Raw genomic sequence first — 15,795 nt, forward strand, 5'->3', positions numbered from 1 at the left:
TAAAGATTTGTACACGAGGAATTCAGAGTTCCTCAGATAATGTCCTAAAAAACGTAACCAGTATCTGATAGTGGTTAGGGGTGTTATTTAAATACTTGTCACTTTCATTTCAAGTTACTAACCTTTAGGGACAAATTGTGCCCATGGTTATATCCATGGAATCCCACCGACCTCACAAGTGTAAACAAGGGCACAACTGGGCCCTTCATTACCACTTTTCAGGCCACGTAACACTGTTTAATTCCCATGTAAGCTCATATAACTACATTTAACTTGCTGACATCATTATCTGTGTTATCTATATCCATTAGCTGGGATCTGAAGCGATTCAAAAAAGCACAATTGTCATATCTCTAGTGCCAGCTTTGTTACATTTGTTAATAGTGAATCTGAAAATGCCTACAGTACCCCTTTCACACACACACAAATAAAAACAGCAAAAGCAAAAAAAACCCAAGCAAGAAAACCTCTAACACATCACTGTTTCTAGGGCACATAGAGAAACTGAAGGCAGCAGCCGTCTGCAGCTTTACAAAGGCACGCAAATCTTTTACCTTGAGACGGCAAAGCCAACTCTCATATCAAGCATTTCCATAAATAACCCCTGTAGGCTGCTATCTAGCTTACAAACAAAGAGAAGTCTGAAAGGCACAAGGTTTCCTCCAGAGAATCAGGCCAACAACATTAATTACAATAGAAAGAATCAGAAAACAATGAAGCAACAAGTTGGGCAGACATTATCTACCAAGTGCTGTTTACCAGGAGACACCAAGCACAGAGAATGGGGTGTAGTTTCAGGACACTGGGCCTTTTCCCACAAAGTTTTATAAAAGCCTAAGTTAGGATTCAGATGAGTTGGTGACATTTAGTCCATGACTAACAGCAGAGACTTTCAACTAAAGAGGGGGAAAAAACAAAACAAAAAACCCCCACACACATCTAAGGCTCCAAACAGGACTACAAAATCAGCATGTTTTAGGGGAATTGAGAGCCACTGAACTCACATATAGATCAGTCTTAGATCCTAATCCAGCAATTACCAGGCAACATACCCCAAAACATTCAGACCAGATTTAAACTTTAAAAAAAGAGAGAGAAAAAAAGAAAAAAAATCCAAGTTCCTGACAAAGAAAGGACTTTAGAGAAACTGCCACCATTCTTCCTGCTTCCTCAGCATACAATCAGCAAGCCAGATGCATCAGAGAATTTCAATGGCTGGCCAGCCCCACATGTTCTTTACACCACAAGTCCCTTCTCTTTTCCTTCAGCACACTTACCCATTCCACATCCCCTCCCTTTCCTGGGCCCACCCAGTGGATTGCAGAATTGCTTTAAGACCAGAAGCAGCATTGGTTTAGACAGGTAAGAATGGAGACCATAGATTGCATCTCACTTCTGTCCCAGAAATGCTCTTGGGATTGCTGCTACCATCAACATCCATCATTCACCTTTTCAAGAGTGAGCTAGGCCAGTCCCACAGATTCACCATCAGACCCCAGGTTTATACAGACTATAAAATAAAACAAGCCTGCCCCCACCCCAAAACATTTAATCAGAATCCTCCCCCAAAGCAAAACTAACTTTACACCACTCTCACAAGAGGACAAGGTTTTTAAGACTCCTGGCAATCTGCACACTGCAGAGGCGGCTGGAATAGGTTTAACCAGGAGCTCCCATGGGGAGGAAGGTCCTGTATACATCAAAGGGAACAATCCATGCAGTTAAACAGGAACAGACATAAATCTTACCGCAGCTCATGCTGTAAGCCTCAAGAAAGGGTCTCTCTCTCTCCCGCTCTCTCTATTCAACTCAGATAAAGAATTTGATGCCTGAACTGCCTCACTAGACTTCAAGTTACACATGTGGACTTTTCATTAGTTCATGGCTGGAACTGGAACTTATTTTTTTCCCCATGTGCCCCCACCACTTGTATCCCCACCCCTGGGTCAATATTAAGAAAAAGAGGAATTTGACAGCACAAAAGTCACTAAAACTACTCAGACAAAAGATCTCTAACACCCACTCCCCAAACACAGATCCTACATATCTCCCTGATGCCAAGGGCTTGCAGTGCAGGAACTGACAGTCTATGTTGAGAGACCCAATGACTCTTTAAAAAACTATCTACAAGTTCACAAAGTGGCTAGAACAGCTTGTAATTGCAAGAACTGATGTACCACCCTGGGGGATGGAGGCACCACTGATATCTCAAAGAGCAGAAGATGGCCCTCAGAGGCACCTTCTGAGCACACTAGGAGACAATAAACTTCAGGAATTCATGGCCATTGCAAACTCGTATCCTGGGGAAGCCATAAGAGAGCATGAGGCAACAACTCCTCAACACAAAGGGATATGGGTCTATAACAAGGGTTCTCAAACTGGGGGTCATGACCCATCAGGGAGTTGCAAGGTTATTACGTGGGGGGTTGCAAGCTGTCAGCCTCCACCCCAAAACCCTGCTTCACCTCCAGCATTTATAATAGTATTAAATATTTTAAAAAATGCATTTTTGATTTATAAAGGGGGTCGCACTCAGAGGCTTGCTGTGTGAAGGGGGTCACCAATACAAAAGTTTGAGAACCACTGGTCTATAGCATCACCAGAGAGAACAGGCCTAGCTCTTTGTAAGGGTCAAGCGCCCATCATGGAGGGAAGGAGTACTTGTGGCACCTTAGAGACTAACCAGTTTATTTGAGCATAAGCTTTCGTGAGCTACAGCTGAAAGCTTATGCTCAAATAAATTGGTTAGTCTCTAAGGTGCCACAAGTACTCCTTTTCTTTTTGCGAATACAGACTAACACGGCTGTTACTCTGAAACCCATCATGAAGGGGTTACACCTATGGCAAAACAGAAGGTGATTGGTGCACACAAGAGACAATAAAAGCCTATCAAAGGCTGTGGGGTGCTGTATTTCCATAAGGGACTAAGAGAGGGCATCACAAGAGAGTGTTTCAGAGTAGCAGCCGTGTTAGTCTGTATTCACACAAAGAAAAGGAGGACTTGTGGCACCTTAGAGACTAACCAATTTATTTGAGCATAAGCTTTCGTGAGCTACAGCTCACTTCATCGGATGCATCCGATGAAGTGAGCTGTAGCTCACAAAAGCTTATGCTCAAATAAATTGGTTAGTCTCTAAGGTGCCACAAGTCCTCCTTTTCTTTTTACATGAGAGTGTGAGGCTCTGCATGTCCTCTCCACTTACGGGGCAGCTGCTCCCACAGACACTGTTAGTTTCACATGGACACACTTTTTCTTGTGCAGTCCTGAATGTATTCAGTCTTTTCAACTCACAAAGTGCCACCAGCAGTTTCTCGAAAGGGATTCTTGCAATCAGTAGGCAGAATGGAAAATCATAACCTGGGATTCATAATCAATACTCAGACATTCACAAACCAATCCATACTTGGTCATCCACAGCTCAGAAGAGCAGCCAGTTAGCAAACCATCACCAGGATGCAGAAGGGCAGGATAATTCTTTATCAATAATCAACAGTTTATAACCCCTCATTGGGAATCAAACACCACAATCAATCAGTGCTCTAAGCACTGAGGCTCAGTTGACAAATGAACCCCCTTACTTGGGAGAAGAAACCTCACCGTCTTGGAGTCCAGTTCATGTCTGGATTGGGCCAGAACCTTGTCCACACCGGCCTGGTCCATGAACGTGACGAACCCGAACCCCCTGCACCCCGAATCCCAGGCAGGAGATGGGGGGGAGGAGGAAAGAAGAGAGAAAGTTGGTTAAAGTCGGGCCCGGCTCTGGCGAGGAGCAAAGGAGGAGCAGGGGCTGGTCTTCTCACCTGGATCTCTTTGTCAGCGGGTCCCGCATCACCAGACACTCCTTCACCTCCCCGAACTGGCTGAAGTATTCCCGCAAGCCCTCTGCAACCAAAACACAAGGCCATGGGCCCCTGCCTAGCGCCGGCCCCTCGGGGCTCCCTCCCCACCGCGCCGCCCCGCCCGGCCCACGGAGAAAGCGCCCCAGGCCCGGAGCCGACCCCTGGTGGCGAAGAGCGACGCGCCCCCCCACACACGCGCGTCCGGGGGCGGCCGCGGCTTCCCCCCCCCCCTTCCCCGGGAAGAGGCATCGAGGGAGCCCTACAGAGCGGATTCCCCCCCCCCGGAATAACAGCCCGGGCCGGGCGGAGCAGATCCCCGACCCCGCTCCGCCCGGGGAGTTGGGAAAGTTTGGGTGGCAGGTGCCCGGTCCGGAGCTCGGCCGGGGCCCGCGGGGGAGTGGGAGCGCCGCGGGGAGCGGCCCCTGCCCGGCGGGCCTCACCTTGCGTGGTTTGCCAGCTCAGTCCCCCGATGAACATTTTGCTGCGGGAGACACAAAAAGAGCCGTGAATGGAGCGCGGCGCGCCGGGGGGCGGCCGGGGGGCCGGGTCGGGCCGCCCGGCGGCGGGAGCGGAGCAGCGCGGGGGCAGCAGGCGGGGCGGGCTGCCCGGCTCCAGCGGGGGACCGGACCCGGCGCGCCGCGGATGCGGGACGAGCTGCCCAGGCTGGGGGGGGGGGACCCTGCGCGGCCCCCGGGGGGGCGGGGCGGGCTGCCCGGTGCCGGGGTCAGCGCGTGGCCTTATGCCCGGCTCGGGGAGGGGGGGCTCGGGTCCGGACTCCGGCGGCGGCCGGCGGCGGCGGCGGCAGGGCGAGCTCGCAGGGATCGGCCATGTTGGCAGCGGCCGCCGCCACCGCCGAGCCTGTCCGGGCCACGAGCTCGCGGGGAGCTGGCTGGAGCCGGCGGGAGAGGCGCGCTGCCGGCCCCGGCTCCCGCCCCCCGCCGCGCCGGGCGGAGCGGTACCAGGGATCGTGCGGGGAGTCCGGGGAGGCGAGGCCGGGCTGGCTGGCTTCTGTCTCCATTCGGACCTCTTCTCCCTGCGAGGCGCAGAGCCGCACTCCCGGGGCAGATGAGCGCTGGAAAAGGGGCCGGACGGACAGGCCATGCTGCCCCCTCCCCCGACCCCTCTCAGCCAGGCGGGGAGGGAGGGAGGAGGGCCCGGCGGGGACAACCTGCCCGGCTCCTCCCACCCCCGGCGGGCGGGCAGCCGGCGTGCGCATAAAACCCGGCCGGCTGCTGCCTGCCTGGCCGCCTGCACCGGGGGGACGGCAGCGAGCGGGGCTCGGGCAGAGCCGCGCCCAGGCCAGGCAAGTACAGCGGAGTCGACCCGTCCGCGGCTGGTACCGCCCGGGAGAAGAGCAGGGACGGGAGCCGCGGTTTGTGCGCGCCCCACCTGGCCCCCGTCTCCAGCCCAGGGGGAGGGAGCCTGGAGCCGGCGCCCGGAGGATTCTCACCTGGCTCGCCATGGAGGGGCTGCTGGGGCTCACGCAGCGTGGTGCGCGCAGCTAGAAACAAAGGGGGCCTGGAGCTGGCCCCGGGAAGCTTGTGCTGAGTCGCGTCTGGCTTTGGCGTGCTACCGTGTGGGTCTCCGCTGCTCTGGGGGACCGGGCAGCGCGCCCTAGAGCGGGGGAGCGGAGCTATTTCTGCCAAGAAAGCCGCGTAACAAGCTCCGAAGTGCTGGCTGCAGTTGGGGCTGTTCAAACGTGCGGGCTTAAAACGGGGCTGGAGCGGCCTAACTTTAGGCACTCACGTTTGAAAACATGGCACCGTGCGGCACAAAAGGAAAGCGCGCTGTGAAAGCCCCCGAGAGGCTTCTGTGGAGAGCCCTGCCGCCGGAGCCTGGCTGGCTCAGATGCGTGTCCGGGTTTAGCTTTGTTAGTCTGCCTAAAACTTGGCTTTGCGCTTCTTTCACTTACCCTGAATGGAGGCCAAATGCCCCCGTGAGCTTGAGTGTGGCAGGAATGTGAGCCATACTCCTCTCCAGGGCTGCCTTGCGCACCTGGGACATCCCCTCCAGCCTGATCCACCAGGGCACAGAGGAGAAGTTTGGTCTGAGAGGGTTAAATCAATTTGACAACAATAACAGGTATCCCAGACCTGAAGAAAAGCCCCCTGTAAGCTCAAAAGCTGGTTTCTTGCACCCACAGAAGTTGATCCAATAAAAGATATTTCTTCAACTACCTTGTCTCTTTAATATCATGGGACCAACACTGCATACAGTCACATGTGACACAAACATAGCCTGAAGCAGGATCTGCGTGTTGTGGCATGTACCATATTTAAACAAGACTGCTTCTCTTCCCCCCCCCCCCCCCCCCGCCCCCACCGTGGTACTCTTGCATAGCCCCAGTATCACACAAGCGTTGGCTAAACCAGGGGTTCTCGACATTTTTCTTACCCCTCCTTCACCTCCCAACAAGCAATTTAAAACTCCACAGCCCATCTCTGCCACAACAACTGTTTTTCTGCATATAAAAGCTAGGAGGGAGCAAGCAGGGCAGTTGCCCAGGGCCCCACACCACAGGGGGCCTGCAAAGCTAACTTGTTTAGGCTTCAGTCTCAGGTGGCCAGGCTCAGGGCCCTGGGCTTCAGTGCCGTGTGGTGCGGGTTTGGCTTTGGCTTTCTACCCTGGGCCTCAGCAAGTGTAATGCTGGCTCAGCTTGGCAGACCCTCTGAAACCTGCTCGTGGCCCCCAGGGGGCCCTAGACCCCTGGTTAAGAACCTCTGCACTAAATGATACCTTATACTGACTCCTCACAATCCATGGGTAGCATTATCCCCATTTTACAGATAAGGGAATGAGGCACAGATGTGAAGTGACTACCGAGGCCATAGTCAGTCTCAGGCAGAGCTGGCGCATGAACCCAGGAATTCCTCACAGAGGCCTTTGCACAGTCCCTTGACCACACAGTCTCCTTAGTACATGCTTAGTAAGATTGATTAGAGATCTAACCCCCTTTCAATCACCAGAATGGAGACAGACTAGTGTAACTTTTTCCCCCTCAACATATTTTCTCTGTCTAGATTCATGTACTTGTGCCCATCACTGTAGTACTTGTATCCTGGTACTTTACTCAACTGTTATCACTATCAAACCAGATTCTGAGTGATCACCTCCCTTCAAAAGAGAGAGAGCACCTTCACCAGCTCCTATCATTACCAAGGGACTGTGATTACAGTAGAATCGTTTTTTTAATTAGGTACCGTGGGCCAAGACTACAACAGCAGGGCTACGTACTACAATGGATCATCAGCTCAGCTCCCATTGATGACAGTGAGTGTTGTATAAAAACTGAGGGTAAAATACAACCATAGTTTCCTTTTGCAGCTGCCTTTCTCAGAGGCACTGGAGCCTTGTTTCAGCTGCTGTGATAGTAGCCCAAATCACAGTGCAATTTTACATGGATTAAATTGGCATTTCTATCCATGTAAAACTGATCGGCCCATAGGACACCAGCCTGACACTTATGCCATGTTCCAAATCTTCCTTACTACCAAACTAGTCTGTCCTGCATGTGTCCATGTACAGATACTTTGGGAAGCCAAGGGAGTGCACCCTCTAGTTCAACCCCAAACCGTACCAATGAAGTGCTAGGGTCAAAATTTAGCTGGGAGTAGCTGAACTGCTAGATTATCCACCATGGACCTACAGTCAAAGAACACTTCTTACCTCTTCACAACTACAGCTCTGTGCATGTCACTTGGAAATGGAACATTCGCTCAGATTACATAACGGACATTCGGCCAAAATGCCCAATATATCTGCTATGTCATGCAATATGCAAGTTAAACATTTATTATACTCATTCCTCACTCCAGTTTATCCAGAATGGGCTTCCCTTTTATTTTCTGATTCCCCATCGTGCCACGCTGCCTGGTTAGGAATGGTAAGATAGATATCAAGAAACTCCCATTCATCCTTGACCTTTTATCAGTTTTATTTCCCAGTCTCCCATCCCCTGCAGTAATCTCAATACTGTACCTCAGCTGCAACCAGGAGAATAGACAAGCACTTTTTTCCCCACACACTAAGATTGCTGGGGCAGGCACTATTTCTTACTGCATGTTTGTACAGCACCTAGCACAATATGGCTCAGATCCTGAGTGGGGCCTGTGGGTACAACCACAATACAAATACAAAAGTGTAATTGCTAATATTGCTGCTAGGCCTGGTACAGGTTGCTGCAGTGACCAGGCCTATCCATTACCCTTGGATATTTTTCAATGCCCATCCTCTTAAATCTGGTGACATGTCCGCAAAATCTGCAGAACTGGGGCAAAAATCTCAGCAGAAGTTGCCAGCAGTTTATTTGGCTATACATTGGCCCTAATCATTATGTACAGTAATGTTAAAAAGCAAAGACTTTGTAACCATTTCTTGGGAAATCAGTTACCTAGTATGAGCTCAAGCTGCTAAGTATCCTAAACTCCCATGGGTGTCAATGGGAGGTGAATGTGCACACTACCTCACAGGATGAGCTGCTTCTATACAACAACACAACAATTCCAAACTGTGTTCCACACACAAATAGCAAAATCCTCTGGTTTGTCATCAATGTATATCTGCAATTTACCATTCTTTCCATCCACTATAATATCTTTTTATTTAAGAGATGGCTAGATAAAGGATGCCACACTGGAAGACCCAGACAGCATTAAATATTACATTGTGTTATTGTTGTGTTACTCATGTTTTACTCCCTCTTCCCCATCAAGATAATGTGGGAGAAGGGAAAGAGGGTATTTGACTAATGTGGGTTAATGTCTGTGGGCCTCAGAGAAGGAGTGAGTGTTTAGGAGAACATAATGGCCATAATGGGTTTGACCAATGGTCCATCTAGCCCAGTATCCTGTCTTCTGACAGTGGCCAATGCCAGGTGCTTCAGAGGAAATTACCAGAACAGGCAATCATCAAGTGATCCACTCCCAACTTCTGGCAAGGGCTAGGGACACCCAGAGTATAGGGTTGCATTCCTACCTATCTTGGCTAATAGCCATTTATGGACCTTTCCTCTATGAACTCTGAAGCAGAGGCAGATAGATATTTGAGTTATTCACAAAGGGATGCAGGACCCAAACATTGAAGGATAAGGGAGGAATAGAGTAGCAGAGACTTTTTTCCTCCTCCATCATTGCAGGAGGCTGAGAGAGACAGCGTTTTGGAGATCCATCTCTTCACAGGAGGTGGGAGGCTCCAGCAGAGGGGTAAAGGCAAGAGCCCTTGCTTTAAATTTCATTTGGCCAGTTAATAAAAAAGCTTGAATGAGAATCCAAATAATTTTTGTAATATTTGTTTTAAGATAGTGAACATGTAAACCTGGAAAATATTAACTGCGGCTTTTTAGCCAGCCTGGGGGCAATACCAGTCTGCTGACAGTGGCTTCCAGTTATGCTCACGCCTGCTTTGGAAATGATGCTTGCTCTCTGGAGAGAATGATGGTAGACACTCCCTGCTGGCCAGTATATGAGGCATACAACTGGTGTCTGCCTCAAAGGAAACTGCCTGGCCATTCTCCTACATGGTGGAAACTGACTTGATCCAAGTGGTTTAGGTATGTAAAGGCAAAATTAATTAACTAGAATGAAGGGCTGAAAAGGAGCCCTAGGCTCTCAAACACTACAGTTATGGGGCCCTATAAGCACCTAGATAAATAGAATTTGGACCTGATTCATGTTTGGGCATCAACAACAGTAAAACAGAACAGCTGAAAAAGCAAAAAACTTTCCTCTGTTGCAACACAACCCATTAAATAGGGTTAGATTATTATAAAATAGGTTATATGCTGCAGAGCATTTGAAAAAAGAGGAAGAGAATGCACAAAAGGAATAGGGATTTGGATGCAAGACTGAAAGAGTGGGAGAGGAGAAATTCAATGATGAATAAGAAAGAATGGGACAAAGAAGGAATATGAAAGCTTAAAGGGGCCATGACTAGTAAGTAAAGTGTGGATGAAAGAATCATGGCAACAGGAAAAGGGGGAGAATATATCAAATGATGCAAGAAAGCAAGAGTGGACAGGACTGGGGCCCTGGCACCACAAGGGAAAGAAGGTCTGATGTGGGAGGGAAAGCAAGAGCTTTATGATTTCGGTACCAAAAAAGGGGAGTTTGTACTGAGCAGACTAGTAGAGAGTAGGTAATTGAACTCACAACCCTGGGTTTAACAGGCCAATGCTCAAACCACTGAGCTATCCCTCCCCCTACATGATGTAAATGGAGGAAACTGTAAATATAAAGCCTAGGCTAACTGATTTGTTTCACACATCTGAGTATTTACGGGTCTGAAGGATGGGCAGTTGCTACCAAGTTGTTATTGTACTTTAACATCTGCCATAGACCCATACTGGCTTTGTTCTTCTCCCTTTTCCAAAATGCAGTGGGCATAGGATTCTCTTTTCTATAGGTAAGAATAGAGGTACTTATCTTTGAGCTGAGAACATTTTTCTGCACTGACTCCATATTCTCCACTTTCCATTACATCAGATTTTTAGTAAAACAAGACAAACACTAACATGTTTACAGTAAGAGCAAATTAAAACAATTAAAATAGGTCTCGGCTCCTCCTCTCAAAAAGCTACCTGAACTCATCCTCACTGTCCATACCCTATCCTCTCTAAGTACCATTGGCACAGATCTTTATCATAGTTGATGGTTCTTGTACTACCTTTATTCCTAGCTCGTTATCCCCAGTAACTTTCACCCAGTCCCTCAGCCCAGCACCCAGTATATAGGGGGAACATCTTCCAGTCCTTCTCCCCTGTCACCAGACTGCTCAGTGCCCTCTGGTAGGGGCACTGCTTCCAATCTCTCTCCCCTCGCCTTCACTAGGCAGATCAGAGCTGGGGTTGGGGGGTGAAATCAAACCTATTTTCCCCCATTACAGGCCTCCCCTCCTCTATGTTGAAGCCTGATTAGCTGAATTTGGCAGTCAGTGAAAGGTTGCCGCTAATAAGCAGACCCCAGTTCCAGGATCAGCTTCAGAGTTCTAAAAAGTGACAATTGGAATACTACTTGTTACATCAGAGACCGAGAGTTTCATTGCCCATTCCCTATGCTGGAGAGTATCTCTCTCTCAGCCTCTGTTACCTTCAGCTCATGCTACTTTGTAGATCTTCTGCAATAGCCTGAGGGGCTTTTTAAAGCTGATGCCACCCTATCTCTCTACTGTTGCCTGCATCCTGTGGATAATGCCCTAGCCAGGCATTACAGAATGGATAGTACAGGTGCCACAATGGGGGCGAGGGAACATCATTCTCATGTTCCTTGCTGATGCCCCTGCCTTCACCACTCAAAGCAGTTGCACAGCTCACATTTTCACTCTCCACGGTTTTCTGTACCTACAGGCCTACACCTTTTTAGGAGCACAAGTGTGAATAAGTATTTGGAGTAAGGATTTGAGTAAGACAGAAGGGGATTTGGGAGGAGTAGAGGAGTCAAAGTGAGGGCTTGGCTGGGGAAAAAGGGAGTTTGGGGTGTGTAACAGAGATGGGAAGGCTAGAGAGAAGGACAGAAAGAAAAGGGGAAGAGAAATGCATCAGGGCAGGGAATAGTGAGAGGCTGTAGTTTGGGTCTGAGATACAAGAAGAACCTGTAGAAGTGGAGATAGGAATAGAGAAGGCGTGTGTGGGAAATGGTAGAAAGAGAAGGCATGTGGCGAGGTGAGTAAACAGAGAGATTTGGAGACAGAAGGGGGATTCATAACGTGCAATCAGACAGGAAGTTGGTTGCAGTTTGGGACATAGCTCTTATTCCTAACTAGAAGACTATACAATATGGGCTTGATTCTCTATTGTCCTGCGCCTTGCCCACCACATTAGAATGGCAGTGTTTTACACTCACTTTGCACTGATGTACATGAGTACACCAAGTGAAGGGCAATGGAGAATTGGGCCCAAAGAGCTATCCTGTACTTTGGATAGTCTCTGCTTAGTGCTCAGCAGAAGCATACGCTCACAGGAACTGGGTCCCATTACAATGCTTGGGAAGAGCATGAATATATGCCTCGCAGAGCAGTTCAGCGGGATCAGATTCATATGAGCTGTTCCCGACCCTCTCCCCCACAGCACTGAGTGATCACGCACAGGGACAGACAAAACAAGAACAGTCATAATCCACTGTATAAATCCATGGTACACCCACACCTTGAATACTGCATGCAGTTCTGGTCACCTCATCTCAAAAACGATATATTAGAATTGGAAAAGGTGCAGAGAAGGGCAATGAAAATGATGAGGGATATAGAACAGCTTCCATATGAAGAGAGATTAAAAAGACTGGAACTGTTCTGCTTAGAAAAAAGATGATTAAGAGGATACATAATAGAGGCCTATAAAACCATGAACAAAAGTACTTCTTCAAACAATGCACAGTCAACCTGTGGAATTCATTGCTATGGGATGCTATGATGGCCAAAAGTACAATTAGAGAAATTAATGGAGGATAGGTCTATTAATGGCTATTAGCCAAGATGGTCAGGGATGCAACCCCATGCTCCAGGTGTCCCTAAATCTCCGACTGCCAAAAAGATGGGACTGTACAACAGGGGATGGACCACTCAATCATTGCCCTGTTCTGTTCATTCCCTCTGAAGCATCTGGCACCAAGCACTGCTGGAAGACAGGATTCTAGCTTAGATGGACCATTGGTCTGACCCAGCATGGCCATTCTTATGTTCTTACTTGCAGGACTAGAGTACATCTGGCGCAGTGCTCAAACATACTCTGAGTGAGCGGAAGCTGTTTTTCTGTCCCTCTCAAAAGCATTCACTCTTGCTCATGATCTAGTCAATGCCCCACCTGTGTTATAACACAATCTATGATTTAGAACTTCCACTCACTTTCTAATCTTCAATAAATGGACGTTTGCTCCACAAATCCCACCCTAGCCACCTTTATAGCATTCCCATGCTGAGGATGGTGTTTAAGCAACCTGGTTTACACTGAGATTTTAAGTAATAAGATTTTGGAAAATCTGTTGGCCATTTGAGGAAAGGGTGAATAGAAAGGGAGCATCTTCTTGTACGCTGAAACTCCTGTAACAGGGCCGGTTAAAACCAAATCCAGTGCCCAGGACATAAATACATCTCACAAATCTTCTTAAGCAGCTCAGACTGTCCTGGTTCCTCAGGGCTTTGCCAAGGTATTTTGTTTGTATCTGTTACATGACTTATATCAGGTATCGTATCCTAATCAAGACAGACACCAGTGTCTTCCCAGGCAAAATGCCATCTTCAGACTGTAGGAACAGCTTTGTAGGCTGTGCAATCACTCACTGTCTGAGCTTCCTTCCTTTTGTAGGGGGAAGGGAGAGAGAAGTTCCATGAGAATATACGGAGTGCAAAGACCCAGGTGATTTTTGGGTTCAGATGGCCTTGATTTAGGTTTCTATAGCTGCAAGTCTGAAAGCCCTGGAGATAGACATATAGTACCTGTACTGTATTCTCCACTCTGCATGGGGGCAACAGTATAATTTTCCTTACCCCCATGTCTGCCACACCACTTATTGTAATTCTTTTGTCAGAAGTTGAAGAATATTTTCCTAATCATTTTGTTAAGCAAGTCACAGTGACCAAGTTCATCTAATGGACATTGTACTGAAAAAAACTGCCATCCTTCTCTAGCTATGCAACTGGAGCAGGTGTCTATGACCAGGAATATCATCTCTTAAAGAAGAACCTTTTCCAGGGATCCAACACACTATACACATCATTCACTCATACTTTTTGTGGATCCCTTTCAGGCTAGGGAATGTGAAATAGGCAGGTTGTTGCTGTGCCTTTAAATGCTTCACACAGCTTGGACAACCTTAGAATATAAGAACTGCCATACTGGGGTCAAACCAATGGTCCATCTAGCCCAATATTCTGTCTTCTGACAGTGGCCATTGCCAGGTGCTTCACAGGGATAAACAGAAAAGTGATTTATCCCTTGTCATCCAGTCCCAGCTTCTGACAATCTGTGGCTAAGGACACCCAGAGCATGGAGTTGCATCCATGACCATTTTGGCTAATAGCCATTGATGTACCTATCCTCCATGAACTGATTTAATTCTTTTCTGAACCTCGTTATAGTTTTGGCCTTCACAACATCCCCTGGCAATGAGTTCCACAGGCTGACTGTGCATTTTGTGAAGAAGTACTTCCTTGTGTTTGACTTAAACCTGTTGCCTATTAATTTCATTTGGTGACTCCCCAGTTCTTGTGTTATGCAGAGTAAATAACACTTCCTTATTTACTTTCTCCACACCAGTCATGATTTTATAGATCTCGATCATATCCCAACTCAGTCATCTCTTTTCCAAGCTGAAAAGACCCAGTCTTTTTAATTTCTCCTCATATGGGAGCTTTTCCAGACCCTTAATCATTTTTGTTGTCCTTTTCTGCACCTTTTTCAATTCTAATATATCCTTTTTGAGATGAGGTGACCAGAACTCATGCAGTATTCAAGGTGTGGGCATACTATGGATTTATATAGTGGCATTGTGATATTTTCTGTTTTATTATCTATCCTTTTCCTAATAGGAAAATCTTGATTTAAAAAATAATAGTATTTTGGGTTTGGAACTAACATGGGATCAATAAATCATCTTGACCTTGAGCCATGTTGGCTCACCTATGACCCAAGGCCAAACGATCTGATCTCTCACTGAAGAAGAGGTCTGATTCTGCACTGCTTATGATCCAGTTTGGAATATTTTTCTTCTCCTCCTATTTGTCCATTCTTGCCCTTGTAGCCCTTGCTCACTCTTCCCAACCCTTTTATATTTATCTCTCTGCTCTCTTGCTTGCTAGGGACTTTCCTCTAGGCTGGTTTTGCTACATTTGGGTCCTTATTCCATTTTTTCCAGGATACGGCCTTCCCACCTACGACATGCCCACTCAATCCTTTCCATCGCTGCTGAAGTGGACTAGCAGATTCACTGCTTCTTTTCTTAACAGGTATAAAAGAGAATTCCCTTGTGGCACAAAGTATTTCCCAAAGCCACTAGCTATCTGGCAGTCACAGCACTATCAAGGCCAACCATCACCATCTTCCAAGTTAGCTGTCCAAAGCCATTTCCCACAGGGAAAATCTGTTATGAAAATAAGTAGGAATATGGGGACATGCTCCCTCAAAACCCCAGGAATGCAGGAGAGCCAAGGGAGATATTCTTAGAATGAAGGGGCACTGTAAAATACCCTAATGATCTACTTCTCTCTTTAAAATATGAAAAAGAAAAAAAATCAATATAAAATCCACAATTAAAAGTTTTTCAGACAGATGTAGTAAGAGACAGGGAATGATTGTGGTAAATCCCTCAGTTTTTTGGGAAAAATAAAGTCCCAAAGGTGTCACACACATCTGTCATCTAATATATTAAACAATGAAGGGCCTGATTCTGATCTCCCACTAGTTCAACACTGGAGCCACTCCACTGACTTCAGAGGAGTAGCTCCTGAATTAGACTGATGTTAGTGGAGTCATGCTCGGGCTTGAAACATTTTGTCTCATTTGACTTGTAATCTGACTACATAGTTGTAATGCCCTAGTTTAGGATGGTTTTTTTTTTTTCTACATGTTATTTAATGTTTTAGCCCTTTCTTTAGCACCTTCCATCTGAGGATCACAAAGTGCTTTCCAAATATGAGTCAAGCCTTAAAAACACCCTCTGAGTTTTTATCATTATTCACTTTTAAGAGATGGGGAACCTGAAGCAGTAAAGGCCCATTTTTCAAAAGTTGCTACTGATTTGGGAGCCCCAAACTGAGATACCGTAGGCCTGATTTTCAGATGCACCGAACATCCACAGCTTCACATGAAGCCAATGGGAGCTCCAGGTGCTCACCATCTCTGAAAGTCAGGCCTAAGGTGTCTTACATTGGGCATGGAAAACCAGTGGTTACTTTTTAAAATTTTGGCTTAAGTGACTTGCCCATGGTCACACAGCAAGTCTGAAGTGAAGACAGAAATAGAGCCCAGCT

General features: G+C 47.4%; 1 protein-coding gene across 11 annotated transcripts in view; it reads right to left on the minus strand.

Moving 5' to 3' along the window:
* Window positions 1–15,795, minus strand: part of MSI1 (musashi RNA binding protein 1) — an 84,009-nt gene that overhangs the window by 32,483 nt on the left and 35,731 nt on the right. For 2 of the 11 annotated variants that reach the window (XM_037878772.2, XM_037878770.2), the window contains exons 1-4: window positions 4,800–4,988; window positions 4,281–4,321; window positions 3,802–3,883; window positions 3,599–3,683 (exon numbers count right to left, since the gene is read on the minus strand). The exons of 3 other annotated variants lie outside the window; for them this stretch is intronic. In XM_037878772.2, coding sequence (XP_037734700.2) covers window positions 3,599–3,683; window positions 3,802–3,883; window positions 4,281–4,321; window positions 4,800–4,858 — 267 coding nt within the window. In that variant the 5' untranslated portion in view covers window positions 4,859–4,988. Of the gene's footprint in view, window positions 1–3,598; window positions 3,684–3,801; window positions 3,884–4,280; window positions 4,322–4,799; window positions 5,009–5,290; window positions 5,697–15,795 lie in introns of those variants that run through there. 6 more of the 11 variants (XM_037878775.2, XM_043529996.1, XM_037878771.2 and 3 more) reach the window with 6 other exon arrangements.

Source organism: Chelonia mydas, chromosome 15 (genome assembly GCF_015237465.2).
Source record: "Chelonia mydas isolate rCheMyd1 chromosome 15, rCheMyd1.pri.v2, whole genome shotgun sequence".
Classification (NCBI taxonomy): domain Eukaryota; kingdom Metazoa; phylum Chordata; order Testudines; family Cheloniidae; genus Chelonia; species Chelonia mydas.